At 45.6% G+C, this 14,729-nt stretch overlaps 1 protein-coding gene across 1 annotated transcript in view; it reads left to right on the top strand.

Annotated features, from left to right (window-relative positions):
- LOC119968962 (immunoglobulin superfamily member 3-like) overlaps positions 1 to 14,729 on the top strand; it is a 237,936-nt gene that overhangs the window by 161,789 nt on the left and 61,418 nt on the right. Inside the window, exons 3-4 of the mRNA XM_038802017.1 lie at positions 9,989 to 10,396; positions 11,904 to 12,293. Coding sequence (XP_038657945.1) covers positions 9,989 to 10,396; positions 11,904 to 12,293 — 798 coding nt within the window. The remainder of the gene's footprint in view (positions 1 to 9,988; positions 10,397 to 11,903; positions 12,294 to 14,729) is intronic.

Genomic DNA, 14,729 nt, shown 5'->3' with positions numbered 1-14,729 from the left:
CTTAGCTTAATTGAATTAGTCACACATACACATATACATATTTCCACAGGCCGAGACAATATCCTCAAAAATATTAAAGTAATAACATTTTCATCACACCCAGCAAAGAACAAGGGGACTCTTTACCCTCCTGAAAATCTGGCAATCGTTCTGTAAAAGCAGACCTCTAACTGACCAAAGTAGTGATGCTCCCTGTCCCTTTATTGTGCAGTAAACCTTTAGATCAGGGGTGGGCAAACTACAGCCCGCGGGCCGCATGCGGCCCGCCAAAGGTCTTTATGCGGCCCACCAAGATCAAGTCATTAAAAAATAAATAAATAAATAAAAATAATTTTTAAAAATTTTAAGGTTAATGGGAGGGGCTGTTGGGTTACTGGTATAGGGTGGATACGTTGACTTGAGTAGGGTGATCATTGCTCGGCACAACATGTGTTTCATGTGAAGTTTCTACTTTAAAATATTAATTAATAAAAATTAATTGCTTTTTTTTCTTTAAACTGAGTTACTTTGTTTTTCAAATAAATGTGTTTCATGTAAAGTTTCTACTTTAAAATGTTAATTAATAAAAATTAATTGCTTTTTTTTTCTTTAAAAACCTTTTATTTTGGCTATTTTAAATATTAATTATTTTACTTGATATACTATGCGGCCCTTTAAAATTGTGAATTTCTGAATGTGGCCCTTGCACGGAAAAGTTTGCCCACCCCTGCTTTAGATCCTGCAGCTTTGCAATTTCCCTACTCTTAACTGGACAGGATCACAGAAATGATGTTTCTGATGCTGGATCGTTCTGAGGCTAACTTTGGGAATTACAGGAACATTGACACTCATCACCTTGGTCAGGTGGAATCTTAGCCCACTCTCCTTCCCGTTGGGCACGGACCCAATCGGAAAATCCCAACTGAACTGTCAGACCCAATCGGAAAATTCCAACTGAACTGTCTGTTACAGTGAAATGCCTCACAGCTATTAAACCCCGTTCAATCAACCATGCAGCTTCAAGATTCGGAAAGCAGGCTTGAATTGGGCATTTGGTTCATTGATATTTTTCTTCAGCAAATTACTGAGCTGCACTTGAAGTTAATGGAATATCATCAAGATCTTTGTCGGATATACGTGATGTTCTACAACAATGAATTCTTCGGAAGAGAAAATCAGAAAGAAATTCAAGATCGCAGCTGGGCACAACTCACTTTATTCCCAACTGTAGTGTTTTCACTATCGTCCAGCATCAGGATTAAGATCAGCAATTGAATACGCTCTCAATTATTTATACAGTCTAATTTGTTAAGCAGTTTCCAATGCATTCTGTAGTGTTATTTGTGGATACTGTGTTTATGTTTAGCCATAGATTTAAAGCATTAAATAGTATTAAAGAGTTAGTGAACATTAATTTGCAGTATCAGGTAATTTGTTATTTTGAATTACTGAGCTGTGTATTGCTTAAAGCAAGATATTGCAGCATTCCTGGGGGGGAAATAGACAAATAAAATGGGGTAACGAACATTAGAGAGAATCCAAAATGGACCATTTAGTTTAATATCTGTCATTTCAAATACCTTCATATGTGCTACTGTTTGGGCAGTACGGTGGCACAATGGTTAACACTGCTGCCTACGGCGCTGAGGTCCCGGGTTTGAATCCCCGCTCTGGGTCACTGTCCGTATTCAGTTTGCACATTCTCCCCATGTCTGCATGGGTTTCACCTCCACAACCCAAAGATGTGCAGGGTAGGTGGATTGGCCACGCTAAATTGCCCCTTAATTGGAAAAAATAATTGCGTACTCTAAATTTATTTTTTTTTACATTAAAAAATATATGTGCTACTGTTTCACTTCCTTTTCATCCTGTTATACTCTATTTATTCTTATGATGTCAGATTTGGTTCTGAATAGAACAACAGCTCCAATTCACTCTGCGAAGGCAATGGGCGGGAGTCTCCAATCCCGCGGCAGAGTGTCCACGCCGTCGTAAACGCCGTCGCGTTTTTCGACGGCGAGAACGGGCCGCTCCCACGTCTAATTCTGGCCCCTACAGGTTTGCGCCGCTCCAGCTGCAGATCCCGGCGCGAACTGTGCGCTGCGGGAGCCACGCATGCGCAGTTGCGCTGGCGCCAACGAGGACATACGCAGTGGCGCCGGCGCCAACACGCACATGCGCAGTGGCCTCCTTCAACATGCTGGCCCCGACGCAACATGGCACAAGGCTACAGGGGCCGGCGCGTAGGAAAGGAGGCCCCCCAGCCACAGAGGCTGGCCGGCCGATCGGAGGGCCCAGATCGTGGGCCAGACCCCATCGGAGGCTCCCCCGTGGACCCCCCCCTCCACAGGCTGCCCAAAACCCTGCACGCAGAGCTCCCGCCCCCTGCGCCGGCGGGACTGTGCCTTTTCAGAGCGGCCACTCGGCCCATCTAGGCTAGAGAATCGGTGGCCCGGCCGCGTAGAGCAGCCCGTGACCGGCGCCGTGCCAAGCGTGCTCAGCTCCACAGTGAATTGCGTGCGGGTGGCGTGGCGCAGTTCGGGGTTCTCCGATCCGGCACGGGCTGGAAGAATCCCGCCCAATGTTTTCATTCGGATGATTCCTTGAAGACAAATTCTGTCCATGGCTTTCCATGGCTCAGGACGGCACTCCTGAGGTGCTCCGATGCAGCCGAGAAGAAATGTAATGAAGGTCACATGAGTACATGAATTCCTGGTCCGCATTTGTAGGCACACTGAAAGAAAGGTTCCCTGGATAGCTCACAGGAGTCCCTTCAGTCTGCCCCTCATGTGACATCACTGATTTTGATATCCTTTTGGGTCTTGCAATATTTTGCGATCCAAATGGACATCCAATTTGTCATGCTGGTGATTGGTGACCCCATGGAGAATGAATATCGGACATAAGTGGAAGCAAGTGAACCAACACAATTGGAGAGATGCAACTGGTTTTATTCAGGACTCGTTCACTGTAGCATGAAAGCACTGTTTGTCAATACATACTTACAAAAAGGATCTTTGTGCTATGCAACCAGCTTTTATATTAATTCCATTCAGAACTCTTTGAAAATGGAGTGGTTAGGGGAGTGATCGAAGTCACTATATTAGTGACTGCAAAGTATAACATCATGTTTACTTTTTCCTTAAGTTAGAAAACAACATCATGAATCATACCCCAAGCAAGAGAAGCAATTTACTGTGTTTTGTATTGTGACTCTTCTCTGCTCTGGTGAATTTCCCAATTCTTTGAAGACTTATATCTAAAATTATGTTCAAGTGCAACTTGAGGATCAGGGGTCTTGGGTGTGGATGGCACCTCAAAAAGATCATTAGTCTTGTGGGATGAAAGTGGCCTTTCACTCATGAATGATGAGGTCTGAAGTAGACTGCAATGGGCTGTGCACTAAATATCAGTTCAGCCAAAGACTGAGTCTGCGGGGACCACTTCGCTTGTGAAGAATTCTGGAGGTTGGGTGAGGGTGGAGACAGGGCAGTCAATAGCTGCATGTCTGAAAACCTATCTAAATCTTTGAGATCACCAGCCGCTTGCTTAGCAGTAACATTCCCTTGGACTCCACTCAGTAATATCAGGCCCTACTGCCAAAATTAAAACCTCTGGATTCCTTGTGCTCCGTGACCAACCAAGCGACATTTCACCACCTATACTACATTTTAAAAAATAAATTTAGATTACCCAATTATTTTTTTCAGTTAAGGGGCAATTTAGCGTGACCAATCCACCTACTCTGCACATCTTTGTGTTGTGGGGGCGAAACCCACGCAGACACGGGGAGAATGTGCAAACTCCACACGGACCCAGAGCTGGGATCGAACCTGGGACCTCAGCATCGTAAGGCAGTTATGCTAACCACTAGGCCACCGTGCTGCCCCACCTATACTACATTGTTCATTGCTATAATCTGGGCAGATGAGAGTGAAAGTGATGGGATGAGTGAGAGTCTAAGGCCACTGCAATCTACGGAAGGACATGAAGCTCCTTTCTCCACTGTCTCACTTCTTAGCCTCATAATTCTGAAGAAACAAATGGAAAGCTTTTGTCACCAGCTTTCTGCTGCCGCTCATTGCTATCCTTACCGCCTTTTAGCCAGAAGTTCTGTAATGCATCTCTCTGTTTCCATAACTACAGTCTCCAATTGAACAATGCTGCTTCACAAACTCATTTTGATCCTCAGCGCCTCAAGGTTTCCCAGCTGCCGAGGAGTTTGCGCCTTGGATAGGCTTAGCATCTTCCTCTAACTGGGTCACTTGCTTGGCTCACAAGCATCCTCCACCTGTGGCCTGCTGCTCTATGACTTTTGTGTGCCAACCTCTAGTGGGAGAAGAATTCATGAATGTTGAATAGCAGCAGCACTCTTTGACGTTTATCTCATTTGGCTGTGTGTCGTGAAATAGAAGGATGTAACATTGGAGATGAGCTTCAAAAGACTAGCATGTATTGCAAGATGTGAAGGAATGTTAAACAGAAGGGTCTATGACAGACAAACTGACTCACAGAGGGAACAATACGTACTCTTTGTAATCCCAACGATGCTAAACCACAACATTGGGCACAGACAGTGTTGAATTTTCTCCAAGGACATCAGCAAGTTGGCAGGTTACTTAATTGGCAGGACACATTCCCTTGCTGTCATGGTGAGGTTGTTAAATTTCAGCTACATAAGCCCCCGAAATAGGGGTATGGGTTAGTGACATGGCCAGGTTTCTCAGGCTTGAGAAGATCAAGTTCGCCTTGAGAGGATTGACGCTAGGATTCCCCCGGAGGTGGCAGCCGTTTATCGACTTCTTTGGTGAAAATTAAGCTGTCAGCAGATACAAAAGGGTGGGGGAGTGGGGGTAAGAGAGGGAAGGAGGTTGGGGGGGGGGGGGGGGTGGTTGAGGCAGGATTAGTTAGTGGGGCAGGGGGACTTGGGAACTGTGTATGTACGCCACGTTGGCTGGGTGTGCTTGTTGGTTAGGTGGGTGTTGTTTACTTTGTTGTTTTTCCTCTTGAAAATTGTTGCTAAAAGTTTATAAATGCGTTAATAAAATATTTTTTTTAAATAAAAAAATTCAGCTACATATTAGGGATGGAGGGATGGAGGCCCTTGGCATTAAGAAGGTGCTTTTCCCCACCTTTCCAGCTCCTTCCATGTGACATGACAATCCCTCATTTCAGTAAGCACCACTTCCAAATAGTGATCCAGAAATTTTGAAACACTCGTACTCTGTTGTCAGGCGGTATCATCTTCCCCCTTCCACTAACCTAAGTCCCTTTAACCAAATGCAGGCTTTAAAATCTTGTTCTGGATCTGCTTCTGATGTTCCTTCAGCCTCCATGCGTCTATCCACACTTACCTCCACCCCCATTCTGGAGTTTCAAGACCTTTTGATTGCTATCTTGGTTGGACAAGACTTGTGCCCTGTTCCAACACAATGATTTGAACGAACTAACCCCTGAACATTGACAAGATCAATCTCCTGTAGTACCGGCCCACTGCACTCCCACCCGTGGAATAAGGCCAAGCACATTTCCGGCCCTGTTGTCTTGAATTGTGCATAGAGAAACCATTTTGGGTCCTGACAATATTCCAGCAATAGTACTGAAGACTTATGCTCCAGAACTAACTGAGCCTCTAGCCAAGCTGTTCCAGTACACTGGCATCTACCGTCACTGTGGAAATTGCCCAGGTATGTCTTGACAAAAAGCAGGACAAATTCAACCTTGCCAATTACCACCCCATCAGCCTATTCTCAATCATCAGCAAAGTGATGGAAGGTGTAATCGACAATGCTGTTAAATGGCACTTGCTTAGCAATAACCTGCTCAGTATAGATTCTGCCAGGGCCACTTAGGTCCTGACCTCATTACAGCCTTGATCCAAACATGGACAAAAGAGCTGAATTCCAGAGGTGAGATGAGAGTGACGGCTTTTGACATTAAGGCAGCATTTGACATGAAGGAGCCCTAGCAAACCTGGAGTCAATGGTTATCAGGGGAAACTCTTGTTGGAGTCGCACCAAGCATAAAGGAAGGTGGTTGTTGGAGGTCAATCATTTGTGTCGAGACATCACTGCAGGAGATCCTCAGGGTAGTGTCCAAGGTCCAACCATCTTCAGCTGCTTCATCAATGACCTTCCCTCCATCATAAGGTCAGAAGTGGGGGATGTTCACTGATGTTTGCACAATGTTCAGTTCCATTCGCGACTCCTTAGATACTGAAGGATTCTACTTCCATAAGCTGATAAGTGGCAAGTAACATTCACATCACAGAAGAGCCAGGCAACCACTATCTCCAACAAGAGAAAAGCTAACCTTTCCTTTACTATTTCTGACGTTATCATTGCTGAATCCTCCATTATCAATACTTCTAGGGGTTACTATCATCCAAAAACTGAACTGGACTAGTCATATAAATACTGTGGTTACAAGAGCAGATCAGAGACTAGGAATTCTGCAGAGAGTCGCTCATCTCCTGACTCCCCTAATCATGCCCACCATCTACAAGTCACAAATCAGGAGTGTGATGGAAAAGTGGAAAAGTGCAGTTCCATTAATACTGAAAAAACTCAGCAAAATCCAGCACAAAGCAGCATGCATGATTGCCACCCCATTCACCACTTTCAACATTCACTCCCTCCACTACTGATGCATAGTGCACCAGTGTGTACCACCAACAAGATGCATTGCAGTAACTCGCTAAATCTCCATCAACAGCACCTGCCAAACCTGCGACCTCTACGACCCAGAAGAACAGGGGAAGTAGGCACATGGGAACACCATCACCTGCAAGCTCCCCTCAAAGCCACACACCATTCTGACTTGGTACTGTATCGCCATTCCTTCAGCGCCACTGGGTCCAAATTCTTGACTCCCTTCCAATTAGCACTCTGAATGTACCTACGCTACATGGTTGAAGAAAATAGCTCACCATCTCATTCTGTTATAATTGGGGATGGACAATAAATGCTGGCCACATTCCCGGAGCATATGTTTTTTAATGCGTGTCAAGAGTAGAGAATTTATAGCTACAAGTTACTTATGGTGTTATTGTAACAATTTGAAGTAATTAATTTATTATTAAGCAAAAAAGAACAACTGAAGCCTTTTGCCTTAAAAGCAATAAGGGTGCTTTTGAACCTGCATTGGCCGTCAGCGTTAACGGCGAGATCTCGTTTCCATATTCTTCCCACGTCTTACCGGTGATGAAACAAAGTTCCGCCCAGAAAGGGCCGGTACACCATTTCCATACATTTGAATAAATTTCAGTCTAATTAAATGGCTTCCCAGCCACATGATACTCCCTCACTGAATATTCATATTCGGTGACATGACGTGATGTTGGCGAGGTTAACAACAGCTAGATAAAAACAGGAATCAGCCAAGGGGGAACCTGTTGGGGCGCGAAGATAAATATTGCCCCTGGTAAAGAGGGACATGCCCAGGTTGTGCCCTAGCACTGAGTGTTGGCACTGTCCCTTGGCAATGGTAGGGGTGGGTCTTCTGGGAGCACCATGGTGGGGGTTCCCTTTATGTGTGAAAGGGCTGATGCCTGAGGGGTGGGGGTGTGCCCCGATATTTCCCTGGTGGTGATGATAGGGTGAGGGGATGGGAAAGCCCCCGATATTTGTACAGTGGTGGGGAGGAGAGACCCTCAGATACCTGTGTGGTGGGGAGGAGAGGGGGATAAAGCCCCTGACATTTGTGTGGTGGAGTGGGATCGAGGAGAGAAGAGCCCCCAATAATTGTGAGGTGAGGAGGGGGGGAGGAGAAGAGACCGCGACACTTGTGGTGGAGTAGTTGGGGGGGGGTACGGGAGAGCCCCTGATACTTAAGTGGTGGGGAGATGGGGGAGGATGAGAGCCCCTGATGCGCCGATGGTTGGGGAGGGGGGTTTTGCCCCGATGCGTGTGGGGCTGGGAATCCTCTATGTTTGTAAGGGTGGTGGAGGGGAAGTTTATTTTCAGATCAGGGCACCCCATAAAGATGGCGCCTGATTTCTGTACCAGGCCCCGACCCACCAGGGAGTTGGAATAAACTGCGCCCCCAGATTTACTATGCACAGGTTGCCAGAAAAATTGGTCTGAAATTGGGCCGATTGGCCTCCTTCTGCACTGTAAATTCTATGATATTCTATGATAAAACTCAGTTGTGCATCTGGAGAGATACATGCTGGTTTTCAGTCAGAGCCTGACACTGACAAATTTTGGTAAAATTCCACCCAATATTTCTCATAACATGTTAGTGGGAACAAATGAAATAATCCCAGTGACAACAATGGCATTCTATCATCTTGAGTTTTCTCGTATGTCTATCATAGAGCTTAATGACAACTTTTAAAAATTCAATCAAATATGTTTGGTTCAAATGGAGTTGATGGCACCAAATTTTCTCAGGGGTGGGTATCTCTCAGTTATGCTAGTTTTTGTTAATTATGGGATTTCTCAGTTGGCCTTATTGGCAGGACTTCTGCCTCTTCCTTATAAAACTAATGTCAGTCCTTTTGCCAGGAGATCTCATGTTTCTGGCTCAGCAGGAACCTGGTAGATTACTGGTAGACAGTGCACTGCGTGATATGAAGTGTATTGAATCCCAAATGTTGCAAGTGTTCCTCTTCTGGGGGGAGAGCATCCATGCTAGTAGAACACCCTGGATCTCTGAAGCAAAGGTGAGTTTTCTAATAAAATAGACAAGAATTGTCCGTACCGGCCTCCCTGAACAGGCACCGGAATGTGGTGATGAGGGGCTTTTCACAGTAACTTAATTGAAGCCTATTTATGACAATAAGCGATTATTATTACTATTATTATTATTATTAGGAGGTCAGGAAGTCAAGAGGAGCATTACTGAGTCCAGGGGAATGGCAGGAGAGGGTGGTGAAAGGTCCCAGGCATCCATAACCCTCAGTAGTGAGTAGGAACCTGATTTCCTAGCTGCATGGAAGAAAAAGGTAACAATGCTGTGCTTTTCGCCGTCCTCAACCAACTCTACAAACTCCAGTGGGGTCAGCATTGGAGGGCAGGGGCAGCACGGTGGCGCAGTGGGTTAGCCCTGTTGCCTCACGGCGCCGAGGTCCCAGGTTCAATCCTGGCTCTCGTTCACTGTCTATGTGGAATTTGCACATTCTCCCCGTGTTTGCAAGGGTTTTGCCCCCACAACCCAAAGATGTGCAAGGTAGGTGGATTGAACATGCTAAATTGCCCCTTAATTGGAAAAAATATGAATTGGGTACACTAAATTTATTTTTAAAAAAGAAGAAAAAAAAAGCATTGGAGGGCATAGGAACATTTAGCATGATATTGTTAATATCCCTTCAGGAAAGAATCTGATATGTTGCCGGTGTCTTGGCATTTTGAAAATCCTGCTGGGCATCAGTGATCCATTCCTCACGAACATTAGATAACAAAATGTCCCGGAAAGCTTCTGTGAACGTGTGGAAATTAATGCTTGTTTTTTTTAGACTTGTGTTTTGGAATTACAAAATGAGATATAAATACATGAATGCTTCATGGTCTGAAATGGCCCTCTCTAATTTTAGAAAATATATTCATGTCTACTGATAGTTTCAGACCAGTGCGTTCATGTGTTAAGATCTATGATGTAATTCTTAGAGAATGAAAGAATAAGAACCGAACACCACTGCTAAAACAGTTTTTCTCCCCCTCATGAATAATGCAAACCTCCAACTCTTCCATTGTTTCCATATGTTTTTCTCACTAACCTTTTATATCCCAGCTGCGAAAACTCCATAACCCTAAGGACCGTATTCACCTGTGAGCTCTTCCATGGTTTGGATCAACGGTCTCCAGGGGGATTAGAGTTGCGAGACAGACAGTTCCTGTTTTCCTTCCCCAAACCTGCAAAGTACACCAGCAATGCTCATCCAAGAAATTAAACAAACGTTATTCGCAAATAATTGACCCTCAAGCACTGCTGCACTACCGTAACTCTTTTCAATATATATTTGAGATGCCTACATCCCTTTGATCATTTTTCTCTCTTTCTCTTCCAGTCATTCCAGACACGCTCAGTGCAGTATCGGCACCCCAGACCCTGAATAAAGTCGAAGGTGACTCCCTGGAATTGAGTTGTGAAGTATCCAGGCAAACATCCCAGCACACACACGTGGCTGTCGCATGGTACCTACAGAAGGGAGATCAGAATCTCAAGGTCATCTCTCTGACACGAGATTTCATTCTACGTTCTGGAGAGTCATATAGGCAGAGACAGGCATCAGGAGATGTACGACTGGATAAGATTGGAGTGACTTCATTTAAACTCACCATCTACCAACTGCAAGCATTTGATCAGGGAGAGTTCTACTGTGAGGCTAGAGAGTGGATCCAAGATCCAGACAGATCTTGGTTCACCATAGCTACTAAGCGCACTGGCAAGACGATGGTGAATATAAAAGCTACCGGTAAGTAGTTATCATTCAAAGGCCATGATCAGTATAGCCATTATATGAATAAGCAGAGATAATGGCCAGAATATTACCCATCTCTGCCAGCATGTGACATGCCTGTCTATTTGCCTGGCCCTGATATGTCTCCTATTTTACAGGGGGAGGGGAAGGAGGGGGGGGGGGGGGGGGGGAGTGGAAGTATCAGGCCATCTACCTGCCCTTGGGCCTATCGAGACCCTTAAATGGTCGCTTTAGCTGCATGGGCTGGTGTCGGGCAAGGAATGTGGTACCTGCATTTGGGGTCCCATGTGCCTATCAAAGGCAACTACTCCAAGGTCATTCTCCCACTTTCACTCTTTTCCCTCCCTGCTACCCAAGATTGTCGAGCTCAACTCCCCAACCTGCTCATTCCTCTAGCTGGCGCCTGTTAGCCAGGCCTCACCGACACGGTGTTCTTACCTTCAGCCAGGCCTCCATTAGCTCCTCTTATTTTGGGACTGGCTGTAGTCCCAGCAGTGGCCACCTCTCCAGCAGGGGCTGGAGAAAAAATAGTGCAGGATGAATCCAGTTCAGCTGCTTAAAATATGCTTGGTTTAGATGGTAATGCTCTTGCTTATTTGGCAGTCAGCTGCATACAACTGATGTACTCCCATTTAGCAGGTCAAGCAAATTCTTTATCATGTTTCTCATTGTTTCAGTGACGCTAGCTGGTTGGTGTTTATGTAAATTGACTCATTGACTTTGTGCTGCGTGAGGAAGCTAAATAGATGTGGGCCTCCAGTAGCAGCCCTGGGGGGCTGTGTTACATTTTTAACCAAAACAAAGGGCCCACAAGCAGGATAGGCAGCCCCAGTGATATCCATGGAGCACTCAGTCGTGTATTTTTTTAAATGGGCGGGATTCTCCAGTCCCAGTCTCTAGTTTCTCGACCGCGCTTGCTTTGGCTGGTGGCAGGATTCTATCCTCCCGCCGCTTGTCAATTGGATTTCCTATTGAAACCTTCCCACGCTGCCATGAAACCCACTGGCAGGGGGGCACTGCCAGAAGGCAAAGTGAATCCCAGCGACCGCAGAATTCCAGCCAGTATATTTTGTGCCTATCTTGTGTCGTCTGTAAGGCCCCTGGCTTCATCAGCCATGTCTACTTTTCCTGGTTGGGCTGCGGAGGACTGGCAGAGAAATACATTTGCAGAACTCAAAAGGAATGGGACTAAGTGGATTGCTCCAATGGAGAGCTGTCAGGGACTTAATGGACTAAATGGCCTCCTTTGTGTGCCATAATGATTCTGACTCCATGACAAAGTTACACCGGAGAGTAGGTGTAATTTCTACAAGAATCAGAAGCATTAGGAAATAGGCAGAGAAGCTTTGATGATTGCAAGGGCAAAGTGCAATCAGCAGATATGGGTAACAGTATGGGTAGCAAACAGTCCCAGGACTTGACAAACAAGCTTTTGGCTGTAATTCTTCATTGCTAGATTCCCATGTTCTAATTTCATCTGCATGTCCGTGTTCTGTTACAGATAAGAACTTCAGTGTACAGTTGGAGAATGAAAGGAGAACCTTCACTGTTGGAGATACCATGGAGTTAAGATGCGTCATTGAGGCTCAAAATATACAAGACCGATATTTCTCTGTGTTGTGGATTTTTAATGGCACACCAATTGCCAACATTGGTCGCAATGCTGTACCGACAGTCAAGGTTGAATACACAACCAGAGATCATCTGGGATATGTAAGGTTTACAAAGGAGACAGATACAACGTACCTGCTGAAAATCTACCATGTGCAACTGGAGGACAGTGGCAAATACCATTGTCGAGCCACTGAGCATGAGAAAACTGTTACAGGAGAATTCATTGCCAGGCATACCAACAAATCTACTAAAGTTTTAATCAATGTCCAGCCTGTCAGTAAGTAACTGTCCAAATACCATTTCTGCCCCTTGAAGAATTGACAGCATGCAATTTTTTGGTAGGTTGGAATAATGGCAGAGAAATTCTAGAATTCTTTGTGTGCTCTTTCAGCCAGACAAAGAAGTTGATTTGATGAAACAGTGCCTCTAGCGAGGGTGCTTTTTGTCACAAATGGTCTTTCTCCGCAACTAATGTTGTCTCATATTTTAAATTCAAAGAATCTAATCAGAGTTAAGTTTCAGTTATCGTACTGTCAAGGTTGCTTCAGGCTCTGTGGAAATATTGTTGCTTAGTGACGCAGCTCTTATCAGCATATAAGGAAACTAAGAAAAAACTTTCCCATGGTTACATAAGGGTCTGCTTGTTTTGAATCACTTTGCAAAGGAATCTGGGTTTATTATGGCCCAGTTATCAGATCCAGAACATGTTTGTAAAAAAGATGTATCGTCAAAGGAAGGGGTAATTTAGACCGGAATTGCCCTTTTAGAGAGAAATTAAACACAAACAAAAAATGTAACCGGGGCTTTTTCACAGTAACTTCATTGCAGTGTCACTGTAAGCCTACTTGTGACAATAAAGATTATTGTTATTATTAAGAGCTCACCAATTAATTTTTATAACAAGAATTTTGCTGTCATGCCGCAATCTTACTCCAAAGCATCTGTTTATAAGAACTTTTAATTATGAGTGACAGAGGGCGGGATTCTCCAACCCCCCGCCGGGTCAGAGAATCGCCGGGGTGGGGGGGCAGCGTGAATCCCGCCCCCGCTGGCTGTCGAATTCTCCAGCACCGGAGATTTGGCGGGGGCGGGACTCGCGCGCGCTAGTTGGCGGCCGCACACAGCGGCCCCCCCCGGCGATTCTCCAGCCCACGATGGGCCGAAGACCCGCTGGTTCTTTGCCAGTCCCGCCGGCGTAAATTAGACTAGGTCCCTTACCGGTGGGACCTGATCGGGCGGGCTCCGGGGTCCTGGGGGGGTGCGGGGGGATCTGGCCCCGGGGGGGGGGGTTTGCCCCCACGGTGGCCTGGCCCGCGATCGGGGCCCACCGATCCGTGGGCGGGCCTGTGCCGTGGGGGCACTCTTTTCCTACGCGCCGGCCGTGTCAGCCTCCGCGATGGTCAACGCGTAGGTGAACCCCCCCCCCCCCCCGTGAATGCACGGGAATGACATCAGCAGCCGCTGACGCTCCCACGCATGCGTGGACCCGCGCCAGCCGGCAGATTCCCTTTGGCCCCAGCTAGCGTTGCGCCAAAGGCCTTCCACGCCGGCCGGCGGCGCGCAAACCACTCGGGCGCTGGCCTAGCCCCTGAAGGTGCGGAGGATTCCGCACCTTTGGGGCAGGCCGATGCCGGAGTGGTTCAAGCCACACCGTCCCACCGGGACCCCCCTCGCCCTGCCGCGTATGGGAGAATCCCGCCCATAGTTTTTTGCTCATCAAATTTGACATTAGTCACAGCACAGTCTGCAAGATCTCAATGATCCGCCTGCAGATTCTGATGTCAGTTATATTACTCATATAGGTGCAAACAAAATCTGACCAGAGTGTTGACTGAAAATCATTAGTCAGTGTTAGTATTGAGAACATTTCACTTTGATGTTTTTGCCTTTCATCTTTCCCCAAAAAAGTGAGAGAAGCTTTACTTTCACAAAAGCAGCCAAATCATTACGGTATTAATGTCAAATTTTAAATTTATTTGCATGAAAGTATGCGCATCTTCTGTGAAATAATGAAAAGGATCATGAACGTGCGTGACACTGACATGCTTTTATTGGAAGGGCTCTGACTAAAGGTTTTCAAAACGATTTGATGGACAATTTAGACAGTAACATTAAAGCAATGTGTTTAAACGAAGGGGAGGAATAAAGAGAACTCCTGCCCTCTTCCCCATCAGAATTTCTACCTGTCCCTATTCAGTTGCTGATCGCATAAAATCAATTTTCCAAATGTATCATTTATACTCCCAACTACGGTTCAAATTAAAATCTTGGCCCGTTTAAGTCTAATCAGTATGCTCCTTAAGAGCTAACTTCACAAATTCACCATTTCAAAATCAGAGTCAATGTGGCAGCAGCTGCAGTTATGATCATTTTTATTCTAACTTTCTTGTGTCAGGATGTTATTCCATCCACAGCATGCACCCTTTTTGTGAGTTAATCCCTCCATTAAAATAGAATTTGGCATGAACATGTTACAGCGACATTGCCCGTAACAGCTTCCAGACTTATACCTGCTCTTTGCCCTGATAAAGTAGCAAGGCCAATTGAAACAGTTTACTCACCCGTAATGTAAATATATTCTTTGCAACAATTGTTACTCGTGGTCAATACAAAAGTCAGCATCCAAAGGTAACTGGACATTTCTTCTGAATTGGAACTTGATCTTATCTAGAAATCAATCTGGACGGTGTTGCCAGGAGGCAAACAATTAATT

Source organism: Scyliorhinus canicula, chromosome 7, assembly GCF_902713615.1.
Source record: "Scyliorhinus canicula chromosome 7, sScyCan1.1, whole genome shotgun sequence".
In the NCBI taxonomy this organism is placed as follows: domain Eukaryota; kingdom Metazoa; phylum Chordata; class Chondrichthyes; order Carcharhiniformes; family Scyliorhinidae; genus Scyliorhinus; species Scyliorhinus canicula.
Note: the sequence above shows the minus strand (reverse complement) of the source record. Positions and strands in the feature narration are given on the sequence as shown.